This window comes from Rhinolophus ferrumequinum, chromosome 10 (genome assembly GCF_004115265.2).
Source record: "Rhinolophus ferrumequinum isolate MPI-CBG mRhiFer1 chromosome 10, mRhiFer1_v1.p, whole genome shotgun sequence".
In the NCBI taxonomy this organism is placed as follows: Eukaryota; Metazoa; Chordata; class Mammalia; order Chiroptera; family Rhinolophidae; genus Rhinolophus; species Rhinolophus ferrumequinum.
Genome location: NC_046293.1, coordinates 70638423 through 70666012, shown reverse-complemented (window position 1 = coordinate 70666012; position 27590 = coordinate 70638423). Strand labels below are relative to the sequence as shown.

Sequence of the window (27590 nt, the reverse complement as noted above, 5' to 3'; positions counted from 1 at the left end):
CCATTCCCCTACACCTATCCCATGCTCAAGTCCTGAGATATGAAACTCCTCACATCTCAGGAATATACTGCACTCGCTTATCTTTGGATCTTTGCGCATACTCAGTCCACTTCTTAGATTGCCCTTCCTCCTACCCTGCCCGTCAAGAAAATCTGTTTATCCCTCGGAACATAACTCAAATGCCACCCTTTTAGTAACATTTCTCATCACTCACCCTGCCTGGGAGCGTTAATAATCGCCCCATGTCACTGGTTCAGCTCCCTATACATACGCCTTTTGAGTGCTGACTACACTACAGAGTTGTTGTTGTGTGTGTTTACCATCCATTGGCCTACGAGCTCCTTTAGAGCAGGGAGTGTGTCCTCTGCATCTCAGTATCATTAGCTCTTACATAAAGTGCTCGTTTCCTAATTTAATTATATTTATGAATTAATGGGCCTACTTGTTAGTTTTTCCTCCTTTTCTTTCTCTGTACTAGTAAGACACTTTAATAGAAGAAGTCAGAAAAAAAACGGTCTTAAGTGATGAGCTCTTCTTAGCCAAAAACAATTTAGGGTGGCTTGAGGATAATTTAAGCTCATTTCAAGACTAAATTAACATTTCTATTAGCATATGAAATGCCTATAGAGCATTCTTCAAGTTAGGAATGTCATAAAATCTGTTGTATTATTTTTTTCCTGGGTAGGTTAGGATTTTTCTCCAATTCCACCTTTATCTCCCTAACGTAAAGATAAAGGAATCTTAGTGGGCCAACTGCCGTGTTTCCCCAAAAAGAAAACCAGGTCTTATATTAATTTTTGCTCCAAAAGACACAGTAGGGCTTATGTTCAAGGAATGTCATCCTGAAAAATCATGCTAGGGCTTATTTTCTGGTTAAGTCTTATTTTTAGGGAAACACAGTAAGAAGCAAAAATTTTGTTTTAAAACCACTGTGATAACAGAGCAGGTGATATATTTCTACATTATCAAACTTAATAAGTATGTTTGATGCATCATTAATTTATATATTTGGTACAATGTGGAATATAGATTTTGACAGGACCTAATAATAGCATAATCCTGGTAAGTACTTGTTAACATAATTAAGTGCTCTGTGACCATATATCAAATATGGGTTCTGTGCTAACATTTTTGACAAATAATTATAAAATTTATTGTTGCTTATTTTTATAGAAATATTATGGCTCTTCGAAATCATTTAGTTTCAAGCACACCTGCCACGGATTTTCTGCAACAAAAAGACTACTTCATCATTTTCCTCCTGATCTTGCTACAAGTCATAATAAACTTCATTTTTAAATAGAAGTTCTTCACAGTTGAATCAATGAACTGGAATGATCAGATTTGGCCTGGGACCAAAGTTCAAATTGGTTTGGTCTTTATTAATACATCACAATATTTCAGAAACAAAATCTTAGATTTAAATGTAGAAGTGTTGACCTTTCATACCTTTTATCTTTAACCTGAAACAAGAGCTATTCTGTTTGGTTATTAAAGTGAACTATGTGTTAAGTGCCAGAACATTTCTAGCTTTTGTGAGAATGTGTCTACATGTGAGTATAATAAATCCACATGTATACACAGTTGTGTCTTATGTATACCTGACAGTAGTCTTTGTATTCTATAGTATGTTCTGAGGTACAGCACTAACATTCATAACAAAAAAGCTATCAATATTATAAATACATGTATAATAATCTGTTTTCTTCATAAAACAGGCACAAAACTTATTAATAAGGAATTACAAAATGGGAAATGATGGAATAATAGACATATCATAAATAGTTCAATACACTGTACTGTTAAGAAAAAAGATGATCATTTCCAAAGCACCCAGCTCAATTGTTTTCTTAGAAACAGCAAGACAAAGTGTGGTTAAAATTGATATGTTGAGAGATACAAAGTGGCAAATTGCTTTTTTAAAAGTTTACACCAGATTTTTTTAATGCCTAGAATTTAATATTTATAGATACAGGTACAAATGCACGTATGTGTATATCAACATAAAAAATGGTATGCAGCTACTTGAATCTATTGATTATATCTTATCATACCTATATAATACCACCTTAAGCACTTGCTTAAAAAAATGTGATCAAAATTAGTTGCTGTCCTTTTTTCTTATTTTTGTTTTTTAATTCAGTTGGTCCAATAAAACAGGCCAAGTTCTAGAGATGTTTATAGGGCATATGAAATGCTGGTAACTCTTGTTTTTTTCATTATGAAAAACTTATTTTAACTTTCATTTAGACCGTAGTTGTTCAGTGAGTAAGTAGACTAGAAGAAATTATAACTAATATTTTACTTCAAAAGCCAAATATGAGAGGCGATAAGACGCTTTGTGTGGTGGCATTTACGTGTACATTAAAATTGGTTTCTTTAAAATGTGCAATAAGTTGAGCATCTAAGAAGAGCATCAGGTTTTGAAGTTTAATTTTTTATTATCCTCCTTGGTTCTTAGTAACTTCATTCTGTGGCAGAAACCACAATTCAAGATTTCCTTTTGTTCAGGCTCAGGCAAACTTTTTCCTAATTTTTATTTTATTTTAATATTTTTACTTCATGTTTTTACATAAATATTTATAGTCCTCAAAGCAATTTTTGCAAATGTAAGTTAAGGTCAGGAACATGTTATTCTAAGATATATCTTAGAATCCTTGAAAGTATAGTTTTAAAATGGTTATTAATGAAAATGTAGGTCAAAATAATTGCTCTGGCTACATTTGCCTTTGACTGAGAAGAGACTGTTAGACACTAGTAAAATAATAATCAGTTGTTTAATGCCATGATAAATATAAAACTAAAGAATGGTTGCTAAATTATGAAAATTGAAACTGATAAAAAAGAGCCAGCTTTTTTCCTGCCTAACCAATGTAGCTGTTTTAAGTATCCTTAGGTTTTATGAAGAGCCATTTCTCATATTTTTTTTGGCAAAATTATGCTATATTCCATATGTACATGTGAAAACATTTTTTTAATTGATTAAAATATAAATAAGATATACTTATACCCAGTATAAGTATAGGTATAATATGACTACACTGGAACAAGTGGGGGTTTTTCATTTGTATTTCATACTTGTCAATACAATTTTTGTACTCACTTTTCGTTTCCAATGTTATGCTCAACTGCCTATTCACTGATATATATTTTGTAAATATTGTACAATTTGATCTTTTTATGGTTGAAATTAGTATTTATATTATATATAACTTGATTGGCTGATCACAAAAGTCATTTCATCATTAAACCCTGAAAACTTAAAATTTCTTGTTGGTATCCCCCCTTTGGGGTTTTTAGTCTAATCCACTTGTGGGTTATTTTCATTTGCTCTAAACAGTGTTTTATTTGTATGAGTACCTTCTGAGACTAGAAAGGTAGTTATTTTCTTTATTTTTTAAATTTTCTTTTTAGGGCAGATGTTATAGGTTCTTACTACCCAAGGAGTCAAAAACTATTTCATGAGAAAGAGCAGGGTTACTCATCACTGTTTCTTGTACTCTAAAAGCATTAATCTAGTAGTTTTATTATGCTTTTAGTTGTGTGAGTTCCTTTCTGCAAACTGAAAACACTCAGGAACTGGTGGCTTAGTTTTAGATCACTGCTTATACCAGGCTTACTATGTGAATCCTTTAAAACTCACAGTTAACTTTGTATTTAGCCATATATGTAATTGACTTTGAATGATCTCTACCTGAGATTAATCTTCCCTTCACACATGGATTCATAAAAATTGTGATTAACAGTTTCTAGTTGTCTGAGAACCTCATAATGGTTTCTAGGATTTAACCTAGAACCATATGACCTGTTTTTTCATTTGATCAAAAATTTATTTTTTTCTCAGGAAAATTTAGGTAAGAGTTATTGAAATGTGCATTTCTATTTTAGTTGTTAAATGTGCTATGCCTTCAGTTGTTCACTATTGAGTCAGATGTAGCTGACCCAGGAAAAGACGATAAATAGGGCATGTGAAATTAGTTTCAGCAATAGATACTTTACTTGTATTCCATATCAGCACTTTTTTGTACCACTTGTAAAGGTACAGTGTAATCTTTGTCACCATTCCATTGAAAAAGTTGGCCTTGTTAAATACAGCCCTCATTTAGTATTCACGCTTTTGTGCCTTTAAGAGAATACTTTTTGTCATTTTGTGTTACAGAACTATTATATGATTCAAAGTGTTTATAGACTTGTCATAAAAGGGTCATTTCTCTGTGTCACCTTATTTCCTTTTATATAGTTAAGTATATATAACTTGGTGATGCTGTACTTTTACAAGGGTTTGTCTGTTTACTTATTTCAAATATATTCTTTATCACATCATTGAAGTAGATTTGTCAGATTACTCTGAGTATTGTAAACAGTGCCTTTTTGATGGAATTCACACTGTTTTGGGTGTCAACTTGTGCCATATACATACAAAATTCTGTTAAAGGCAGTTTTAACTTTTTAAAGAATATCTTAGTCACATATTTAAGTAAAACAAATGTATAAAATTCCATTTTTTCCCATGTTTAGCATTTCTAGTGAGCAATGACTATATTTGGGGGGGTTTGTTTGACATAAGGTGATGATGGCATTATTGATGAGCCATATGTGATGCTGCAGATTATTTTGAATTATGTTAAATACACAGAAATAAAATATTAAAATTAGCATTTATACCAAACTTTCTAATTTGAACCAATGGGGGGCACCCAACAAAAATCACTAACTTTGCATTTCAACTTCTATCTTATTTGACTATATGGAAAAAGAGATGCTTAAAAATGTATAACCTGCCACTATTATGTAATGTAGTTTCATTTTGTTTACCTATAGTGTGAATTTAGTATATTTACTTTATGTTACTGTTAACATACTGTTTGTTTTGTTAGTTTTTAATTGAAGATGGACTGTTAAAATTATATAGGACCAGTGTCTCCTTAATATGATTAACATATTTAGAAGAGCCACAAGAAACCCATGACAAAATGAATGTGAATATACCTTCTAAAATATTTAGAAAAATTCTTTTCTGCATTTATCATGTAAAATTACTTTAGTATTACAAAATTGAAATTTATTTAAAGAAAAATGCCACGAAATATTTGAACTGATGAGCCACAGAACTTCAATTGAAAAATTTTCCACTTTTTTAGCATGCCTAAATATACATCTAAGATAAATAACCTGATTGATGGCCATTTTTAAGTTCAAATACTACCACTGGTCAGTTTTGTGTAGTAGAATAAAAGTATGTTATCTGCAGTGTTAAGTACAGCACACTGTCAGATTCTTTTCCTTAAGGTGCATTGTAAATGTACAGATAGTCATAGGCTACTGTTTTATAATGTATTACATTTCTAATCTATTATTCCTAACCTATTATAAATGTTTGCAGACAAAAGAATAGAGTTTTTCTAAAAATCTGTAAAATTATGCTAACTTCGACAAGTAGGCATTCTAAATAAAAATTTAAAAAAAGAACAAATTGTGACCAAATGACTTTGAATATAACATGTGACTAAATTACTTAGTCCTAATTTTTAAATTAAATTTTGTGTGGGGGAAGTTGTGATGGGTGGTACAGGACTTGGAAGGGATTAACAGAATCCCTTAATGTATGCTTTACTTGGTGCTTTTTATTCATTCTTCTTGAGTACTCATAATAACCTTAAAATAAGTGGAAGTTAGCCCGATTTTATAGATAAAGAATCTGAGTCTCAGAGAAGTTAAATGATTTCAAAAGCTTCATAGTAAGAGTGATAGTGAGCCCAAATTTGAATCTATGTCTGACTTCAATGTCCATTCTCTTACTACTGTACACTTAAATAGAACTCTGATCCCAGCACTTCACTTTTAAATGTTTGTAATAATCCGCTGCTCGAATCTATATTGAGTAATGTAATCCCTTTGTGGTGCGTAGAAGCAGAAAAAAAATAAAAACCTTACTCTTAAGCATATACACAAAACCCATATGAAAGTTTTTTCCCCCTCAAATCACCTATTAGTTTATACTGAGTCAACATCAGTTGAGTTCCAACAAATTATTCCTCTGGTTTTCCTCCATTCTCCTCCCCTCCCTTTCTTGCTCTCTCCTCAGGGTCCAATGCTTCTGGCTAATAGTTTGTTCTGTCTTATTAATAATTGGGGGGAGGAGAGGGAGGGCTTACACGTTTCTCCTGCCCGGTGCATAGGAATAAGGAATAAGCCCCTCACTGTTCAAGCTCAATGAAACATCTACAAGATAGTTTTCTTACTAATATTGATCACACTCTTAAGAAATTATGCTATTATGCTATGTTATGTTATGCTATTCGACTCTTCCGCGCCTTACAAAATTGCCCTTTCTTGTAGAGACAGTGGGCCCATACAGTGGTGAAATGTCACAGTAATTTGGTAGGTGAGCTGTCAATATTTGACTGTCGAGTGCTTAGTATATGCTTGGCACCATGCAGATAAAGCGCTTTATAAACATCCCCACCCTTCCCAAAGCCTTATTAGATTTTTCATTTACATATCTATTATCTCCATTTTTTTAAAAGATAAAACAAAAGAAGCTACTTGCTGAATGTCACAGATAAATGGCAGAGCAAATCCAAGTCTGAATCGTAAGCCCACACTCTTAACCATTTCATCCTTACAAGAGTGTATTTTAATATATAAAACAGTATGTTCCTTCTGCCTAACAGTATGTGTTCTTTTTTCTGCTGTTGTATCCACTGTTAGGCCACTGGTTTTAAAGCATGCTATTTACCACCAATGTGGCTAAGCCTTCACATCTGTCACCTCTGCTAAAGAATGAACTATGGTGGCTGAGGCGTCACAGTGCTAACTGAGCCCAGGAAATGTGGCAAAGCCCCCTTGAGGAAAGCATCAAGCCGACTCCCTCCTTCACATAGGCCCCACAATCGTGCCGACTTCGGAAAGCAGTTTCTAGGAGACGGAGGGATTCAGCGGCAGCTACTGGAGGGGAATGAATTTACCGAGGGACGTGGGGAAGGGCTCGCGGTTTGCGCTCCATCGACAATTCCCGGAAAGTCCTGACCTGTTTTCTATCTTCACGAGCTAGTGGACCGCGCTAGCCCCAACTGTCAAAATAGCGGGGCTTTCAGCTGAGGGGGCAGAAGGACAGCCCCCTCGCCCAACCAAGAAGCTGAGCTGCCCGGATTTCCGGCCTCCCCGCGTTTTCCGCTTCCGGCCATGCCGCGCCCCGCCCCGCCCCTCCTGGCTGTCCTGATGTTCTGAGAACGGCCCGAACCCGGAGGGCTATGGCTGCTGCCGGGTCTGTGAAGGCGGCGTTACAGGTCGCGGAGGTGCTGGAAACCATCGTGAGCTGCTGTGTGGGGCCCGAGGGTCGTCAAGTTCTGTGTACGAAGCCCACCGGTGAGGTGCTGCTCAGCCGGGATGGAGGCCGCCTCCTGGAGGCGCTACACTTAGAGCATCCCTTAGCCAGGTACTCCGTCCCGCACTCCAGCCGTTAGGGCATACTATAGGCGGGCACCCCAGGTCATCTCTCTGAATTTATTGTCCCTGAGGCTATGCTCCTGGGAAAACTGCCCTTGGATGAGACCAGTGTACGCTCAGGGTTAGAGCGCTGCCCAAGGGAACATCCCGTACGTCAAATCTTACCAACTCCCAAGAACTCTCCTCCCCTACCCACCCAACCCTAGAACCTTGGGATAGAACAAAGTAACTTGGAAAAGGAAAAACTAAAACTAAGGACATTTCAAAGGGACAGTGTTCTCATTTTATGCTTATAGCTGTGAAAACATGGTTTCAACTTTGTGGGCATTTAGGAAGGCAGTCCACTGAAAATCTGAGTTGCTTTATTTCTTTTTTGTCTAGGATGATGGTGGCCTGTGTTTCCAGTCATCTAAGAAAAACAGGAGATGGTGCTAAGACATTTATTATCTTTCTTTGCCATTTGCTCAGAGGACTTAATGCTGTCACCCACAAAGAAAAAGATTCTTTCGTTTCCAAAAATATTCAAACCCATGGAAGACATTGGAAAAATTGTTGTCAGTGGAAATTTATTTCCCAAGCTCTTCTAACATTTCAGACACAAATATTAGACTATGTTATGGACCAACACTTAAGTAGACACTTTTTGTCCATCTTTTCTTCATCCACTAAAGAGAGAACATTGTGCAGGAGCTCTTTAGAGTTGCTGTTAGAGGCATACTTTTGTGGAAGAGTGGGAAGAAATAATCACAACTTTATTTCACAATTGATGTGTGACTTCTTTTTCAAGTGTATGCCTTGTGAAAGTGAGTTTGAAGAAGTATTTGAATTAGTGGATGACTGTTTTGTAGAGTTGAATGTTGGTGTAACTGGCCTTCCTGTTTCAGATTCCAGGATCATTGCCGGGCTTGTGCTTCACAGAGACTTTTCTGTATACTGTCCAGCAGATGGTGACATAAGAATAGTGCTAGTAACAGAAACTATTCAGCCTCTCTTTTCAACTTCTGGGACAGAGTTTATTCTAAATTCAGAGGCACAGTTTCAGACATCTCAGTTTTGGATTATGGAAAGGACAAAAGCAATAATGAAACATTTACAGAGTCAGAATATAAAATTGCTGCTATCTAGTGTGAAACAACCAGACTTAGTTGTTTATTATGCAGGACTGAATAGCATATCAGTGGTAGAGTGTTTATCATCCGATGAAATTTCTCTTATTCAGAGGATCACTGGTCTTTCTCCCTTTATGCTACCACAGGCCTCTTCACAGTGTGAAATCTCGAACACTGCTTTGGTGAAATTTTGTGAGCCCCTTATCCTTAGATCTAAAAGGTATGTTCATCTTGGCTTGATTAGCACATGTCCGTTTATACCACACTGTTTAGTTCTTTGTGGACCAGTGCAGGGTCTTGTTAAACAACATGAGGATGCTTTACATGGAGCATTTAAAATGCTCCGGCAGTTATTTAAAGACCTTGATCTAAATTATATGACACAAGTTAGTGACCAAAATTTTATATCTAGTCCTATTTACAAGAATACAACAGAAAGTAGTCAGTTACCAGAAATTGTTAATGGCTCAATACAAAGGCCATATCAGGGCACTATTGTAAAGAACAAAGATGAACTGGAAAAAATTCAAATATATGTAAAAGTATATTCCAATTTGGTAGTTCCAAGTGTAGAATTAGAAACACATGGTCCGTGTTCAACACCAAAAGTGACACCAACAGATACACACCAGACAGATGAAACACTGAGATGTTTATCTCCAAAGAAAACCAGGGTAATTGATGACCATGATCCATTTATTGAGAGTAATTCTACTAATTCAACAAGAGAAAACTCTAGAATAGAAATTTCTTATGAAAATTTACAGGCCACAAAAATTGCTGGAAACGGGGATATGTTACCAGTGAGATATAAGTCACTGGAGATGGGTCCTTCCCAGAATTACTGTTTCTCATCTATACCAGCAGGTTGTGTTTTGCCAGTGGGTGGTAATTTTGAGATTTTGTTACATTACTATCTTCTCATCTATGCCAAAAAATGCCAGCAGTCAGAAGCAGCCATGGTTGGTATGATAATAGCTAATGCACTTTTAGGCATTCCTAAAATCCTGTATAAGTCAAAGAAAGGAATTCACAGCTTTCCACAAATATATATAAGAGCTCTTCATTCACTGCAAACCAATCAACCCATGGTAAGTAGTCAGACAGGTTTGGAATCAGTATCTGGTAAGTACCAGTTACTGACTTCAGTTCTTCAGTGTTTGACAAAAATTTTAACCATTGATTTGGTAATCAATATTAAGAGACAACCTCAGGAAACTTATGATCTAGATTCAGAAGAGGAACTATAAAATTGGAATATTTTTATTAATCTAAGTTACACTCCAACTCAAGACATAAAGGAAAGCAGTTATGTGACCGCTGCTTCTCAAGTCCATTCAATGTAGTTAGGAAAACAGCCTAATTTAAAAAGTCATCAGAAGAAGTACACTAAGAGGCCGCAGACATTCCGACACAAGTATTAGACTGTGTTATGGAACAGTTCTGAGGAGGAAGCCTTCCCGATGAGGGAAGCCAAGATCTGACTAAGTGTGTTCGTGCCCCTCAATGTCCCTGTGTCTCACCTCTGTGTGTGTTTGTGGTAGGGTGTTTCTTTAAAGATCCTTTTTTTTTACTTTTCTGTATCCTTTCACTCTCTTCATCTTTACTCCCTTACCTTTCTGTATTTAGTTCATAGAATCATTTAATCTCAGATTTGGGTGGGGTCTGGAAATCCCATCCTATTAATTGTCTATAATACAAAACATATTATTTGCTTCATTTAAAATAATTTATTTCCCCTACTCATCATTTCTAAAGCAATGAGTAAAAAGTCAATTTTTTTCCCTCAAAAAGCATATAAATAAAATTGGTTTTTACTTTATCTGACCCTTATTTCCATTTCATGTGGAAAAACCTGAAGGGATTCTCAGCATCCATACTCTATTGAAGATATGTTACCAAAAATATGATTTGGTGCATTGTGAACTTATTTTCATTTCTGTAGTTAAAAGTTAATTCCAAAAAGGATATGAAATTCATACTTCAATTTTCTCTTGGCCCCTAAGAGCTTGTAAAAGTAATTCATGTATTTGCTGGTTTATTCTTGTATTTGGTGCATAGCCAGAATTCAATAGTAACAAATAATTTGAATGTGAACTTCAAAATGTTTGTATTTTATTTTAAAGGTTTATAAATGCAAATAGTACTTTGCATCTACCCACAGATAATTTTATTTTTGTAAGGTTTATGTCATATGATAACATTAATTTCTGTGACTATGGAGAAAATAATTACCTGAATTGAATTCTAATATGAATTCATAGATACGTGAACCTACTGGAAAATTGCTGTATAATTTTTTCCATTTACTTTTTTTTAATTGCCTGTCAGGTCATTTGATAGTTTTGCTTTATTTTTGTTGTTGTTTTTTTAAATACCCCTCCATCACTGAAGGCATTTGAAGACTTTTGCAGACATGCCCAGTGACTTGTAGGTGTTTTGTGGCTATAAATTATCACTGGGTCAAGAGTCCCTTTGTAAGCTGGGACTGAGTCTGTATGTTTGGCACCTGGTCTAATATCTGGCACACAATAGTAGCCAATAAATGTTTGTTGAGGAACTGCTTGTTGAATGAGTCATTTGGTCCTCATTGATGAGGTCATAATTATTTCTATCAAACTTTCATGGACAAAGGATCTGTTTTGGGGCGAGAAGCAGAAAATGTAGACAGGTGTACACAAAGCAATCTTTCTTTTAATTAGAAAAATCCCTCAAAAATGGTGGTCAGTCTTGCCTTCATGGGTTAACCTTACCATTTACAGAACTCCAGGGGGTTTACACCACTGGGTTAGCTAGAACAGCACTTTTTAATGTGTAATTACATTGTACTTAAACCATCCTCAACAAAGGATTTGAGGTGACATGCAATAAGAAAAGACAAAATTATAGTAAAATCTGAATAAAAATTAAAGAATCAAGACCAAAGAAAATGTAAAGACGATTGATTAAAAGTCAAGACCATGTTCCTGTTTTCTGTTGATGCACAGTGAATAACCTTAAGACTTACTAGATTGGAATCACTGTTAATACTTCTCATGGTTCTGAGAGTTGCCTGGACTTAGCTGGGACGTCCACTGTATTCCATTGGTTGAGGCAATCACTAAGGTCAGCTGAAGTTCAAGGGGAGGAACACAGGCCCCACCACTCAATGGGAAGGGTGTCACTGTCATGTTATAAGAAGAGCATATGGGATGAGATATATTGAGGTAGCTCTCTTTGAAAAATACAACCTGCTACACCCATGGGAGGGAAAAGAGGACAAATATGCATGAACTAGTTAGCTGAGTGTTTTATTATTGGTCTCTGAAGTTACGTGTCAGTTCGCCTCCCATAAACACATATTCTCCAATAACCTTTATAAACCTCTTTTTTTTCTTATTGGGTCAGTACAAGCCATTTTTATCCCCAAACAATAGGCAATAGTTGAACATCCCTGAACAGCTTTAGCTAGGGGGAGCTATTTAGTCATGTTATACTGGAAATGCCATGATATCCATGTTTCAGACTAAAAGAGAAGGGGAAGAGGAATGCAATTTGAGCTGAACTTTTATCAGAAATTACTCATCCCCTCTCAGAGGAATAGAATATATCTTTTCCATCACAGCACAGCAGAGAGCACAAAAAGCTACAGCTCATAAATCATATATATTGTTATTCATTGCAAGTTTGTAATAGCAAGAGATTGATAACCTAAACTCTAGATGGATACACAAACTAAAATGGGTAAGGACAGTGATTTGGGGGGAAACACGCATAGGGAAGAGGTGGGAAAGTGAATTCTCAGTGTATACTTTATATCATTTTGAGTTTTGAACTGTTTGAATGCTTTCCAAAAATGAAATAAAAATTTAAAAATACAGCAAACACAGAGATTACTCCCCAAATAGTAATAAAGTAATAAGAATAAAGTAATAATAATAAGTAATAAAAAAAATGCAAGATCAACTTAGAAGAAAAACTTTGAGAGACACAGTGACAAATCAGTAAAACTTTGACAAAAGAATGGGATATAACCAAAAAAGGGAATATTCTCTTAGCTATACCTAGTTTGGGGTTTTCTCACCAGTTCTGGAAACATTTTTGCTTAGCAGGCCACTGTGAGCTAAGGAAGAGTGCCAGCAAGCGGTGTGGCATTCATTTTCTTAGGAAATTTCCACGGTCCTGAATTTGCCTCCCTCTTAGGCAGACTTGCCATCAGATTTTGTCAGCACATTGAGAACAGACCTGTCTCAGGGGCTGACTGCAAACTGGTATGACCAATTTACAATGAGAACAGTCCCAGGAATTAGAATGTTCCAAGTTCATCTGACCAATACTTACTGTGTGGGTGGGAAGTCAAATAATAATCAGGTGATTGCCCAGTAATCGTGGCATCAGAACAGGAGAAATCAAATTAACTTCATGGTCGTCCTCCCAGGGTGTCCATGCTCCAGTTCCCCAGCGCTCAGTCCTGGCCTTCTTCCCCACCTACATTTGCTTCCGAGGGGAGCCTGTCCAGTTCCATGTGCTGTTATGTGCTGATAATTCCACATTTTGTATTTCTAGCCAACCTCTGCTCTGAACTCCCAACTCATTTATCCAACTGCCAGCGCAGGCTCCTCTTGGATGCTCACTGTCAGCGTGTCCAAAATGGAATTGTTTGCCATCCCGTAAACCTAGTGCGTCCCCTGCCATCCATGTCAGTTAATAGCATCACCTAGCTCCACTTGCTCAGGACAGAAACATATGAGACACCTTGACTCCTCCCTTTGTTTCACATCCCGCAGCTACTGTCTCAGCAAATCTTGCTGGCTCCACATACAAAATAGATTTCAAATGCACCCATTTCTCACCATGACCACTCCAGCCTAAACCATACTTCACAGCAGCCTCCTAATGGTTTCTTTGCTTCTGACTTACTTTGTAATTCTCTAAAGTGATTTCCCAATTTTTTATTTAAAAAAATTTTAAACCCACAAAAAAAGTTGAAAAAGAGCACAATGAACACCTATACACCTTTCACCCACAATTACAATTTTACCCCGTTGTGCTTGTACACACACACACATTTTATGAACCACTTGAAAGGAAGTTGTAGACGTTATACTTTATCTCTAAATACATCAATATGTATTTCCCATGAAAAAGGACTTTCCTGGACATGACTGAATGGTTTTTTTTAATATGCAAATCATGCCATTCCCCTTGTTTAAAGTCCCCCAAAGGTTGTTCCTTCACACAGAATGAAATCCAAATTTATTATTGTATACAAGGCTCTGCATAATCTGTCCCCTGCTCGTCCCTTAGATCTTCTTTCACCTTTCCTCTAGCCTTCTCCCCACCAGTTACAGGGACTGTATCAGTCAGGATAAATTACACCATACTGAGGTAACACCTCCAAATCTCAGAGGCTTGGGACACAAATTTATTTCTTGCCACATTCATGTCGATTAGGGATCAGCTGGTGACTCTGTTTCCCCAATCTGAGTGAATCTTCCTCACTCAGATTCAGGCTGATGGAGCAAGCCACTCTAGAGCATTTTAATCACCGTGCCATAGAGAACAAAGGAGCTCTACAGGGCTTTTCTTTGGCTCACTCCATAAATGGTCTATGTCATTTCTGCTCAGGACTCATTGTCCAGAGCTAATCACATGGCCTACCCATCCAAAGAAGAACTAGGAAGTAAATAAAAATAAATCTTACTTTATGCCTAGAAGGAGAGACAACCAGAACATTTGACAAACAGCACTAATGAGTACAAAAATAGTCTTTCTGCTCCTTGAACACACACAAGTTCATCCTAGCCTCTGAGCTTTCCACTTGCTGTTCTCTCTGCTTAGAACACTGTTCCCCTCCTATTTTATGGCTCACTTCCTCACTTCATTCAGGTATACCTGCTTTAATATCAGGTGCAGCCTCCCTAATCTGTGCATGTGTTCCAGGAGTGTCCCTTGAGTGTATTGTGTGTGTTCTATTGTAGTTGAGCCTTAATTGCTTTTGACACGTCTGGGTGGAATTGACTCCCAGGCTGACTGACTGAGGATTGGCTATACCCACAGTGTATGAGCTGCTGTGTGGGGGCTGACCCCTCAGAGGAGGATTCGCCTCCTTGGGCTCTGGTGCCTGTTGAGACTACTCCCTTTTGATGTGCCACTTGTGGGGCTAACCAGGCAGTACTCTGGTGTGATATGAAGCAAGCCTCTGGGTGTGTTGTTTCTGGTGTCTCTTGGGAGGGGGCTCCCGTGCAGGCCACTTTCAGCCTTGCCTGTGACCGGCCTGCAGCTACCTGGTAGGAGCCATAAAGGTATATATTGTTGGCTGTTGCCTGTGCTAGACCTGGAGGCATGTAGGGATGGCCTTCCTGTGAACCGAGGCTGGCTGCCACCAGTCGTCGGCCTGAGGCAGCTTAGCAAAAAGCCCAGGGGCCCCTAGGCCTATTGCCACCCACCGACTGTCCATAAGGCCCAGCCGTTGAAAGAGCCTCTTTTGGTGTGCAGTCTGGGCTGGTTGACCCAGTGTTGAGTGTCCCTGGCGATACAGCACTAGCTGGGCAGGGCAGAGTCCCAGGGAGTCACATAATGTGGCAGGTGGTCTTCACAAAGTTAATGCAGATTCAGTTCTTATGCCTGTGCCCCACTGTGACCACTTCACACAGCGCCCTGAGGAAACCAGAGCCAGCCATAGCTCGCCTGGGGGCAGTGCCTGGCCTGTGATCACTTCGTGAAACGCCCTTGGAATACCGCAATCAGCCACAGCTTGCCTCAGGTTTGCAAATCCCTGAGATTTGCTACCTGAGAGTGGCTACGGCAAAGGTTTTGGGTCACTGTCCACCACCAAAATCTCCCCAGGCTGTCACGTGCTGTCCACTGCTGTAAAAGGCCTCCACGGCTTGTGAAGTGGGGCCAGTCACCCAGGCGCCCAGAGTGCCCCTGGCAGTGCAGCCCTAGGTGGATGGGTAGGGGTTCCAGGGAGCTAAGGGGTGTGGTCAGGGTCAGTGGTTTCTACAAAGTCAATGCAGTGTCAGTTCCTGCAACTATGCTGGGCCCACGACCACCCCGCAAGAGCACTGCTGCCAGCCACAGACTGTCTCAGGCCCACATGTTCCCGAGACCTGCCCAGCAAATGCTGTGTTGCAGTTCTTGGGTTACTGCCCACTAGCAAACGTTTCCTGGGCTGCCGAGGGCCCACAGCTGTGGCTAAAAGGCTTCAGCAGCCTGTGGGGTGGGGCCAGCAGCCCAGCCGCCAAGAGTGTCCTGGGTGATATAGCACCAGCTGTGTGGGGGGCGGAGACCCAGGGCATCACCAAGGCGGTGCGCACATGCGGATTCCACCAGACCAATGTGGTCCCAGACTTGACCCTTTGGGGGCGGGCTTAAACCTGAAAAGATGGCGCCCTACTATAGGCTGCAGGTGTGTCAGGCTCCACACAGGGGCAGCAATGGCTCCTGTCCCTCCAGCTCCTACTCTGAAGCCACACAACTCAGTCCTTCCCCGCGTATCAATGGGCCTCCTGAGTTGCTGCCCCTCCACCAGAGACCAGGTGAGTGTTTGCAAGCCAGCAAGTCCGTGTGCCGGCTCTATAAAAAGGTGTCTGCGTTTCCAGCCACCCCACCGAGACTGGCTGACAGAGTCCTCGCTGATTTTCACTGCCAGATGCCGTGGGACCTCCTCTTCCTGGCACAGGACCCCTGGGCTGGGGAGCCCAGAGTGGGGCTGGGAACCCTCCCTCTTCACGGGGTACCTCTGCCACTGAGGTGTCCCTCCCAGCATTCAAACACCATCCACGGGCTTGGGGTCAGCCTGCTTCATGTCTCACTCCCTTCTACCAGTCTCAATGTGGCCTCATCCTTAGTTATAGGGCTTCTGTTCAGCTAGTCTTCAGATGATTATTGAGGTTGAGTGTGCTGTAATTTATTTGTAATTTTGGTGTGATCCTGGCATGTAGTAGGCTTAGCATTTACCTAATCCGCCGTCTTGGACCTCTATCCCATACTAATCAAATTTAGGAGGTAGCATGGCACGGTACAGAGACATGGGTTTTAGAGCTACACAGACCTGTGTTTGGATCCTGGATCTGCCATTTACTAGCTGTGTGACATTGAACAACTTACTTAAACCGCTTTACTTTCCTTATCAGTTCTTTTCGTTGTCTATTGCACAAAGTATCCTCAGACTTAGTAGCTCCAAACAGCAGACGTTTGTTCTGTCATAGGGTTTTTGTGAGTCAGAAATTGGAGCGGTTTAGCAGGGTGGTTCTGGCTCAGAGACTTTCATAAGGTTACAGTCAGGATGTTGGTCAGGGCCACAATCATCTGAAGACTTGACGGGTTAACCCACTTCCCTCACTCACATGGCTGTTGGCAAGAGGACTCAGTTGCTCTCCACGTGGGCTTCTCCATAGGGCTGCTGAGGCGTCTGCAGGGCAAGGCAGGTGGCTTCCCCTGGAGAGAGCGAGAAGAAAGCCCAACGCCTTTATGATTCTGTTCTGCCGTATTCTTTTATTCATAAGAAGTGAGTCACTGAGTCAGCTTATATTCAATGCAAGGGGAATTAGGCTCCACCCTTTGGTGGAGGGAGGAATGGCAAAAAAAATATACGGTTTAAGGTCATCACATTTGTAAAACAGAAATAATAATATTGATTTTACTGCACCCTCGAAAGAACCGAAGGTTAACATATAGAACAGTGCTGGCTTCAAAGTATATATTCATCTACTTAGTCTTTATTGAGTACCTACTACTGTGCTGCATGCTCAGCATACGACCATGAGAAAACCCAGCAGAGTTCTGCCCTCATGAAGCTCCCAGTGTAATGGGAAGATAGACATTAATCAGATAATAAATAAACCAATGTAAAACCGCTGCTTTGCACATGCACAATGCAACGTAGAAGGATTAGAACTAGTCGGGAAAGGTTTCTCTGAGAAAATAATGTTGGCCTGAGATCTCAAAGATCAGTTGGAGTGGACTAGGTGCAGAGGGAAGAGAAGAGCATTCTAGGGAAGAGGGATGATGGGTAAGACTCGGGGTTGAGGGGTTGGAAACATGGAGAGGACGCAGCACTGGACGAGGCCACTGTGAGAAGCGCTGCGGGACACAGTGGGAGAGGCAGCAAGGAGCCGGCCTCTGCTCTGCTCTTCTGTCTGACAAAGAAGGGGAAACTCCATTTTACGTTGTTTTAGGAGATTGCTGTTTGCCAGGGAGTAGAGCTGGGGGTTGGAGTTGACTACAAAGGGCCGAGAAAGAACTTTTTGGAGATGATGGACTATTCTGTATATTGATTGTAGTAGAGGTTACAAGCCTGTTGGAACACAAAGAACTGTAAAGAGGGTAAATTTTACTATATGTAAATTATACCTCAGTAAACCTTTTCTGCAGGCACGCTTATGGAGAGTTACCATAACATGGTGACTTTTCCTATAATATGGGTTTTGGGTTTCTTCCAAACAGTATTAATTCCTGCAGTATCAACAGAAGACGGTCAAAATGAAGTTTAATGCCACTAGTGGGGCTGTAGTTAAAACTCTGCGATCAGTGAGAGTGAAGGGGTGCGTGTGTGTAAAAGGAATAAACGCACATCGAAGTAAACTAAATACAGTAGTTTTGTCATTAAAAGTAAGATGTTTTCATAAGTATGTGAAGCATGAATGGGGAAATTTTTCGGAGATAATGAATCAAGTTACTTAATGTACATGATGGCTTTTTTGGTTGCTCTATTTTTATTCTGAAAAAAATGTTGCCGTATGAATACAGTTCTAAGATCAACAATGATACTTAACAATGGAATTTAAGAGACTATTATTTTGTTACAAACCAATAACAGATATGAAGCAAAACAGGTTTTCTTGGCTCAGAAGCTGATATAGTGCCTGTAACATTATCCTTAGGCAAGACACTGATGCTGTTAAGCTTTCGTGAATTAAAAATTTGAGAATAACACTGTGTTCATTGCAGCATTGGGCTTCACTTTCAACAGCTGAGCTCTTGAGATTTCCAATATAAGATGCTGTTAATGAAAACAAAATGGATAGTATCCCATTGTACAAATGCACTACTACTTGTTTACTCATTACAAAGCAACAGGAAGGAATAGCCTACACCTACACACAACAAAAGAAGCCGCGTACACATGTGTATCTCATACGATTCCATTTATATAAAATACCTGGCAAAACTAGTCAATGCTGTTACAAGTCAGCAGAGCAGTCCCCTTGCAGAAGGGTTGGGGAAGCCAGTCACTGAAAGAGCGTGATACAGGTTTCTTGGTATGGATAATGTTTCTTGATCTGAGAGCTGGTTACACACGTGTGTTCCATGTGTGATTTTCACTGTGCTGTACATTTATGATAAGTATACTGTTATATATGTATGTTATTTTTCAGTAAAAAGTGTTTAAAAAATAAAAAAAATATATATGGAACACCTACAGGAGACATGTGTCCTAAAACAGAAACTTAGGACATTAGCCCACACGTTCACCATGATCACAGATCGCTCTGATGGAAGGCTACTGCCCATGTGACCACAGAACTGTCCTCCTGTCTAAGACCCCTTTTTGAGCAGGAGGCTGTAGGAGGCAACACTCAGGAGGCGTTAAAGAGCTAAGGGACAGCAAATCCGGCCTAGCAATCAACGAGGTGACACATATCAGAGCCCAGCCACCCTCACTGTCTCATTATCAGGTTTGGAACTTTACGCAATAAATCCAGTTGCTTAAAAACTGACCCAGACGTTAATGTGTGACAATCTTTGTGCACAGCATTTCTGTATGGCTTGGAAGTTGAAAAATCTGTTTTCTAGTATTTCTCATGATTTCACTATTTACGAGCAGATGTATCAAACAGTTTTCTTCAAGTCCCTTTGCAAGGGACTTGGGGGGATAAAAAGATACAGAAGGCACAGCCCTTGGCTTCAATAAGGTTGTGATCTATAGGAAGAGAGCTCCACACCACAAAAAGATTGACCCAAAATACAGAGCAGTAAATAAGATTTGAATGGGAGGAGTTCTGATTAAATGCAGCTATTCGCATGCGAGGTTAACTACTCTGTTCAGGATAGGACAGGGAAAGCTTCTCAAAGACGGCGGAACTTGAGTTGGAATTTGAAGGAAGGAATTTAAAGGAATAAAGTAGACATGGAAATGTGAAGAGAAATTTCAGAAGAGAGATTACCAGTGTAAACAAAGACGCAGAAGGATCAATACCCAAAGGGGTCTTAATTGGGATGGCCTTGTGGCTGAGTCTCTGAGAAGACATATTCAGAGAAACTGTCTAGCATTAAAAGTAATTCATATCTTTACTGGAACCTTTCAGAGGCTGTCTGCAGGGACTCACCCAATTGGTAATCCTTAGTATCACTTCTTAAAATATCCTTTTCTACACTCTGAAGAGGTCAAATACCTCACATATTGCAGCTGTAATTAGACCAGGGATTGGCAAACTTTTTCTGTAACGGGCCAGAGAGTAAATATCTTAGGCATTCGCAGGCCACATAGTCTCTGCCGCAACTACTGAACTCTGAAGTTGCAGCACAAAAGCAGCCCTAGACAATATGCAAACGATGGCTGTGGCTGTGTTCCAATAAAACTTTATTTACAATCACGGGGGGAGGCTGAATTTGGTCTGTATGTTATAGCTTGCTTAGCCTGAAATGAGACCCGTCCAATACCCCACAAAGATGACTCTTCCTCACAACCTAAGTGTGTCCTTTTCATTTTTCTCCCCCATCCATCCTTTTGCTGGTTCTCTCTTCACAATTAAATTTTATTCCTTCTAGCTTAAAAAAAAAAAAAATTATTCCTTCTGATGCCAATTCCTGTTCTGTGATAAAAATCAGGGTCACAGAAAGAATAGAAATCTTAGACATACTAGGGAACTATGGACTCTTTCTAACCAGGGAGAATGAGTCAATCCAAGTGACATTTTAAGAAAATTAATCTGGCAGCACTGTGTAGGATGGATTGTTTTGGAATAACAGAAAGAAAGGAGACCAATTAGGAGGCTATTGCAAAGAATTTATGCAGTAGTTGTGGAGCTAGCATGTCAGCTAGGAATGCAAAGAAAGGATGGATGTGGGACAAAGTGTGATTCAAAGATGAACTGAAATGAAAAACCAATTAGATGCAGGAGAAGATGGCAGAGGAAGGAGTCGAAGATAGTAAGTGAAAGATTACTGAGATATAAAGACTAAGTAGGAAAATATTTGCACCATTTTTGTCTACTCTGCATTCTTCTCCTTCCCCCACAAATATCAGTGTTTCTCGGGTTTCCTCCCCTCCCTTCCACTCCCCTTCCCTCCCTTCCCCTCCCTTTCCCTTCCTTCCTGTTTCATAAAATTTTCCTGGCTGACATGATTCAAATTCATACCTTTGACTATAAGTTCTCAACTGACAATTTCCAAATCTGTTATCTCTAGCCCAAATGTCTCTGGTGACCTGCAGACTAATTTGTTCAACTCCCTATTTAGTGTTTCCAGAAGGACCCATATATAGACCCTCAACTCGGGGTCCAGGTGAGGTTGATTTCACTCTACTTCTGAGCCAGTGACTTGGCCTATCACTGTTTTATGGATGCAGGCAAAAGAAAAGAGACTTGGTTCAGAGACAAAGGTCCTTAAGCAGCACAGCAGACAGCATGAGCCTCAGCATGTTGCTGCCAGTCCCTTGCACCCCAAGTCCTGCAAGAGTGCAATGGAGGGCCAGATGACATGCCTGTACACACACTGGATTGTATGACAGGAAAAGGACACTGAGCTTTAGGAACCTGCTGCTTTATTACAAGCGGTGAGCAAGTCTGCTCCTTGTCTTGCGAGGAGTCCCTCAGGATTGCTCACTGCAATCCTGAGCCTGAGAAATGGCCCAGGTAGAGAACAGTCAGGGCCTTGCATCCTTGGCATACTCAGTAAGACGTGGAGGCGCCCCAGGGAAGAATGTCTATTCCAACAGTCAGCATGTCCAACCGGAACTCACCAACATATTCCTTAGACCTGCACGTCTGTTGTCAGTCTTGGTGAAGGGTACCACCTTCAACCCCAATCACCTAAACCAGAAACCAGCAACTGTCTCAGGCCCACCCTGTTACTTACTCCCCGAATCTAAGCAGCCACTGTATTAGTCTCCTGTGGCTGCTGTAACAAATTACCACAAACTGGGTGGCTTAAAACAACAGGAATTTATTCCCTCACAGTTCTGGAAGCCAGATGTCTGAAATTAAGGTGTCCGTAGAGCTGTGATCCCTCCAAAGACTGTAGGGGAGAATCTGTCTCTTGCCTCTTCCAGCTTCTGTAGGCTCCGGGAGTTCCCTCATTCGTGGCCATGTTACTTCACTCTTTGCCTCCGTGGTCACATCACGTCCTCCTCTTCTATCTGTCCAACCTCCCTCTGACTTATTCTTATAAGGACACTTGTCTTTGGATTTAAAGCCCATATGGATACTTCTGGATAAACACTCGAGAAGCCCTTAATGCAACCATTTCATTTGCCATATAATTTTTTGGGGTTTTGTTGTTGGGTATTTTTGTTGTTATTCGTGGTGGTGGTGGTGGTGGTGGTGGTAGTGTGTGTGAGTGTGTGTGTGTGTGTGTGTGTGTGTATGTGTGTTTGCTATATGAGGTAATATTTACAGGTTCTTGGCATTAGAATGTAGGCATATCTTTTTGGCTCAGTCCACTCTAGTCACCAAGTTCTCTAAAGGTTCTAGCATAGTCATTTTTATACAACAAATTCAACTTATAAATATAAATTATCTGCATAGAAGTAGTGGTTAAAGTGGTGAACGTGTAGCTAGTGAACAGTTATGCCAGATTCAAACCCAGGCTGTGTGACTCCAAAGTTTATATTTTTAATCACTAGTCAATACTGTCACCTTCTTGCCTTTTTAATAGTTGTCAATAGTTGTCAATATGTTCAAAAGTCAGCAACTATAAAAAAGGAAGCACAGGCTTCAGTGGCACCAATATCCCCTAGGTCCTTGGGTTGGCGAGGGTACCATGGACATACGAAGCCCTTTGCAGCACCACCACCCCCCAAAACGACTCCCCCTACTGAAAAATTAATACAGTACATGGATGACCTGCCACTGAGCAACTAGGAGACTGAATTCTTTCTAGCCAGTCCCTTTAGCTTTTCAGTTCAGTGCTCAGAGTTTCAGTCTGGGGAGTAGATATGATCCTGACAATCATCCGCCTTCCCAGTGAGTTCTCTGAAGAGGGTTGGTGTAATCTAGTGAGAGTCAGCGCTGATCAGGGTTATTCAAACCAGCTTCTCATTTCACAGAGAATGTCTGCCCTACAGGCCTACGGAGAACACAGGAGCATAAATCCTTAAGACATATGAAGCACTTTATACTTCAGAAGCACTTAGCTAAAATTAATTACCCAATTAATCTCCAAGGATGATAACCAAATGATTTATTTTAAAAATTATCATTATTTATTAACAGATTAGAAAGCGGATGAAGATATTTTGCACGAGTTTCCACAAGGGAAATTGGAGTCACTGAGGAGCCAAATTCCAATCCCTTTAAGGTCTCTGCACAGAAAAGCAACAGAATCAGACTCACTGTAGCGAGTGGGGCCCACAGAGGGGGGACACTGGAATCTGTCCAACTCACTGTGCGAATTCATGAAGTAACCAAACTCCTCAAGGCTTCTAGTTCTCTGTCGACCACAACTCTATAACTCTACCCCTGCTTCTCTTGTTAAGCTGATAAAGTATTGAAGTCTTCATGGAAATGAAAATGTTTTATTCTGGGAATGTCGATTGACTTACATATTAAATTAATTAGAAATAAATTATAATTAAGCAAGAATGCTCTTTTCTTTCAAGGCAGGGCCCTATGGGGCCAGTTTATCACAGGTAAATACCTCTCCCTATATATATTTTCATCATTTTTCCATAAAGAAAATTAAAACACACACACACACAAAGAATGCTTTTAAACTGCGGATCCCTTAACCATTCTTTATGATATAAGTGGCTTTGCTGGTGATATGCTGTGGTTGAGAACACAGGATCTGGAGCCAGATGGCAGGTTTGAATCTTACTACCTGGCTGACTTTGGTCAAGTTACATGCCTTTTCCATAATATGGGCATCATGATAATATCTGCCAGGTGGTGTCATTTTGAGGACTGATGAGTCAATATGGGTAAAAGCACTTAGCCTGATTCTGGGTACACCTTAGGTGCCCAATAAATGATCATTAGGGACTTGGAACTTTTATCACAGCAAAAGGAAGACCTGAATGTGTCTCCCGTTTCTCTGTCTCCACAGCCTTTAAGCAGATGGGTACTGACCCAGCGTCCAGCAGACTTATTAACCCCCTCCAGCCCCTCTTACCTTTCGCTGACACCTCCATGTCTGTCTTTCCCAGTCTCTCTTTCTGTTGCTCTATCTCCCTCTCTTCTCCCTACCTCCCCTTTTCTTTCTACCCCCCCTTCCTGTTTCTTCACCATCCAAGACAATGTGGGATCTTACAATTGTCTGGTTCTGCTTGTGGGAAATATTTTTGTCTCATGAAATATCATAGACAAACAACCAGCACCATGAAGGCCTCTGAATACACTCTCCTTACTGAACCGACCGTCCGTGTCTGCGCCTCCACCCAACTTTTTATATCGTCTCTCTACTTGACTCTGTCTCCACCTCTGTGTGCCTCTCTGAATCTGTCTCTTTCTGATTCTCTCCTTGTCTCTTGGTCAGCATGTCTTTCTCCATTCTCTCTGTATGTCTCTATCACTATCTCTTGTTCTCTCTCTCTCTCTCTCTCTCTCTCTCCCCCCCCCCCTTAGCTGTGTGTGTCCCCTCAGCTATGGCAGGTGAGTTCCCTGGGCTCTCTGAAGACCTTCTGGTGGAAAAGAAGAAGGGGAAGACCTCAGAACCTTTGTGCGTTCCCCTGCATTGGGATATGATTGAGACGACTATTTCGCAAATTAGATTAATCAGTACAACCTGGCAGTCAGCTCTGGAATTTCAGGGACTCTGGTTGCTCTTGATAGCTGCTGAAGTAGGACGGACTTTAAGCAATGTGTCTCTGAGCAGGTGTCTGAGTGAAGCAGCGATGATGACTCTAATCAAGACAACGTGCATGGAAGTTAACTGGGCACATATTTAATGATACACAGGATTATGATTGTGCTGCGTGGTAATTAAGCATAATGGTAAGGGGCTCATATAAACGACTGTAATTAGTGTTACTTTTTCACAGCTAAGCCAAATTTCATTTCCCCTTTCTACATTGCTAATTACAGATGCCGATCTGTAATTAGTGTCAATGTTAATAATTTCTTGATGTCACATTCTGTTTAATCATCACATCCCATGAACATACACAGATCCGGACACACACACACACACACACACACACACACACACACACTAAATAACAAAGAGTGAGTCTGGACCCAACTCTCTAAAATGAGGATTCCTTTGTCCCTAGCTAACTGACTTTCTTCTGCAGGGCAGAGGTTTACTCTGCTCCCCCACAAATTCCCACCTGGTCCTCCTCCTTCTTGGCCCTGGAGCAATTGAGATCTCTTCAGGGAGGCTTGACCACTGGCTAATGTCCTCTGTGAGTTCCCTTCTAATCCTGAAATTCTACTAGAATTTCAGGGTGTGTCTGTGGGTTGAAGAGCAGGGTTTAGTACCTTCATAATTATCATTGTCATTTTCATCACAAAAATTGATAATTATTGGGTTTTAATGTATTTCCAATACAATGGTGTGTTCTTTACACCGATAATCTTTTTGAGCATGAGGAGCGTTCTAACTTGGGAAAGTAAATTTTGAGGTAGGTGTTATCTGTATTTTTCAAATAAGAAAACTGGGACTTATTGAGGCTAAGTATTTGCCAAAGGTTACGGAGCAAGTAAGTGGGAAGTCAGGATTCCAATTCCGGGGATTTTGACTGTAGAGTACATAATATGTAGGCAATTTACTCTTCTAGCAAAATACAAATGTTAAGGACAATTATTTTCTTCCCCTGAATCTTAATTTTTTTTTTTCACCAGTAACTATGTTCATAGGATAGGTCTGTCTCATTTTTATAGGAAAGAAGGGCTAATGGGCACTGGATGTTTGCAAGGGGTTTTGTTGTCAAAAACAAGAGAGAAAAGAATGAAGAGGCACAGAGCACAGCCAATGTTGAGTTGTTTGTGAAAATCAAACTTGTTTTTCTTCCCTAAATGACCATGGTGATAATTTAGAAAGTACTCAGGATTTCAGAAGAAGAACTCTGGGCATGAGGGCTGTGTACAGCCTTTCGGCAGTTCTAGTTGGGGGCTGCTTCCAGAAGAAGCTTTCACCTCTTCACATTCATTAGACAAAAAGTTCTCTGACTGGCCCTCCACTAAGGCTTGTCCCCTAAAGGCAAAGTGGAGACCTTCACCTGGAAGGAGGAAAAGAAGAGTTTCAAGGACACCGAAGGAGAAAAGGGCTGAGGGTATCACCCTGCTCACGGTGATTCCCTCAGCGATCAGGTCTAGGCTACTCACTCCTTTCACGAGCTGCCCCTCCCCCTGCTCTAGCCTTTGGGACGGCTAGAGAGAGGCCTCTTTGTCCTTGATCCTATTCCTGGACCACAGTGAGTGGTCCAGGGATAAGCACATGTTCCCACTCAGATCAACGAAAATCCTTTTCTAGGATTTAGCCAGCTGAATGGGGGGGAGAGGGTCTCTAGGGTCTGAGGACTGAAAAGTTGCCACTGTGGCCCTTCGTGTCCTTGTACCCCCCTTTGCACATAACCTCAGCCCCTCACATTCTCCCTCTCCTCTTGGTAAATCCAAATTGTCCACACAATGGCTGCTAATTAGTCAGAATTAGTCCTCCCTTTCCTGAGAACCATCTTTGAACAAATTTTCTTGAAACTATCTGAACTTCAGCTGACCCTGCCTGCTAAAGCCCTATAAAAAATTCCACCCTCCTTCCCAAGTTAGAATGCTCCTCATGCTGACAGTTTTGAAAAAAGAGTTATGCTAATGGTTCTCTTGTTTTTTTCCACAGAGGATATGAGTAAGAGATGCTGAAATGCTAGCAGCCAGTAGGTCAAACCTTGTGGAGGAGGCAGCATGGGAGAATGAAATTAACATGGGAACAGGTGAGGAGATAAGTGCTGAAGGGAGGGAGAGAGAGAGATCCAACAGGGTTTATTTTTCCATTTCGTTTCTCTAAGGCCAGCACATCTGTTATTACCATTTTTGTTTGTTGTTGTTGTTATATAAGTGAACTAGTTAAAATGTAGGATGAAAAATAGAGAATCACAGCAGTCCTCAAATTTAGCTGCGCAAACATATAATGTTTTTTATAACTCTATAGTGAAATGCACCCAAATTTAGAGGCTCTATGTCCAGGAATGAGGGTAAACATTTCTTGCCCTTTTAAGTAAGTCATTCAATAATCTCTTCGGGGTACATGCTCAGTCAGAATCTCAGGGTTCTCCCCTTGCCCCTTGCCAACCCTACCTTTGAGGATGAACCAAGTTGCTAGAGATCAGGGTGTCAAAAGGTAATTTCATACAAATATAAAATGAATGTGTAAAAGATTTTTTATTTCACTCACTATTTAATGACAGAACCAGGAAGAAGTAAAAACTGATTCAAAAGAGAATCCAAAGAAGAAACACATTTATAGGCAATCAGGAACACTGAACTAAATTTGCTGACCCTGGCAAAACTGGCCTCTTCCACAGAATGGAAACTGATGCATTTTCAGTGGACAAAATTTATTTGCATTTCTAAGAATGGGAATTAGTTGCATCACCATCAGCCTCCCACAGTTAACTTCAGTTTCCCCAGACTTGCAAAATAGTCAAGGACAATGAAAGACACAGACCCCTGTAGAATCAGATAGTCTTGAACAGGTCCTTTCTCCAGGGATTCTGCCAAGAATTTCATCAGCACAATCTGATCCTCTACACAGGTTCTACGGACCAGCTAAAATAGAAGTGAGATTTGAATAACTGAATTTGAGAAATTTCCTGCCAAATATGACACTATGGATTGCTGCCAAACTAAAAGTATTTTCATACAGTCCCCAAATCCACTTCATGGGCATTGTGAC

The 27590-nt window shown here is 40.3% G+C and overlaps 2 protein-coding genes across 9 annotated transcripts in view; both read left to right on the top strand.

Annotated features, from left to right (window-relative positions):
* The window catches only part of OSBPL8 (oxysterol binding protein like 8), a 154568-nt gene extending 149103 nt beyond the window's left edge, over positions 1-5465 (top strand). For 6 of the 8 annotated variants that reach the window (XM_033116576.1, XM_033116578.1, XM_033116579.1 and 3 more), the window contains one exon: positions 1174-4904. In XM_033116576.1, the coding sequence (XP_032972467.1) occupies positions 1174-1303 (130 nt within the window). In that variant the 3' untranslated portion in view covers positions 1304-4904. Of the gene's footprint in view, positions 1-1173 lie in introns of all 8 variants that reach the window. The other 2 variants (XM_033116574.1, XM_033116575.1) reach the window with 1 other exon arrangement.
* A 141-nt stretch (positions 5466-5606) lies between these two features.
* On the top strand, positions 5607-11112 carry BBS10 (Bardet-Biedl syndrome 10). The gene is made up of 2 exons (XM_033116582.1): positions 5607-7438; positions 7831-11112. Exons 1-2 carry the CDS (start codon positions 7254-7256, stop codon positions 9806-9808), a joined length of 2163 nt encoding a protein of 720 aa, XP_032972473.1. The 5' UTR covers positions 5607-7253; the 3' UTR covers positions 9809-11112.
* The last annotated feature ends 16478 nt before the right edge of the window (positions 11113-27590 follow it).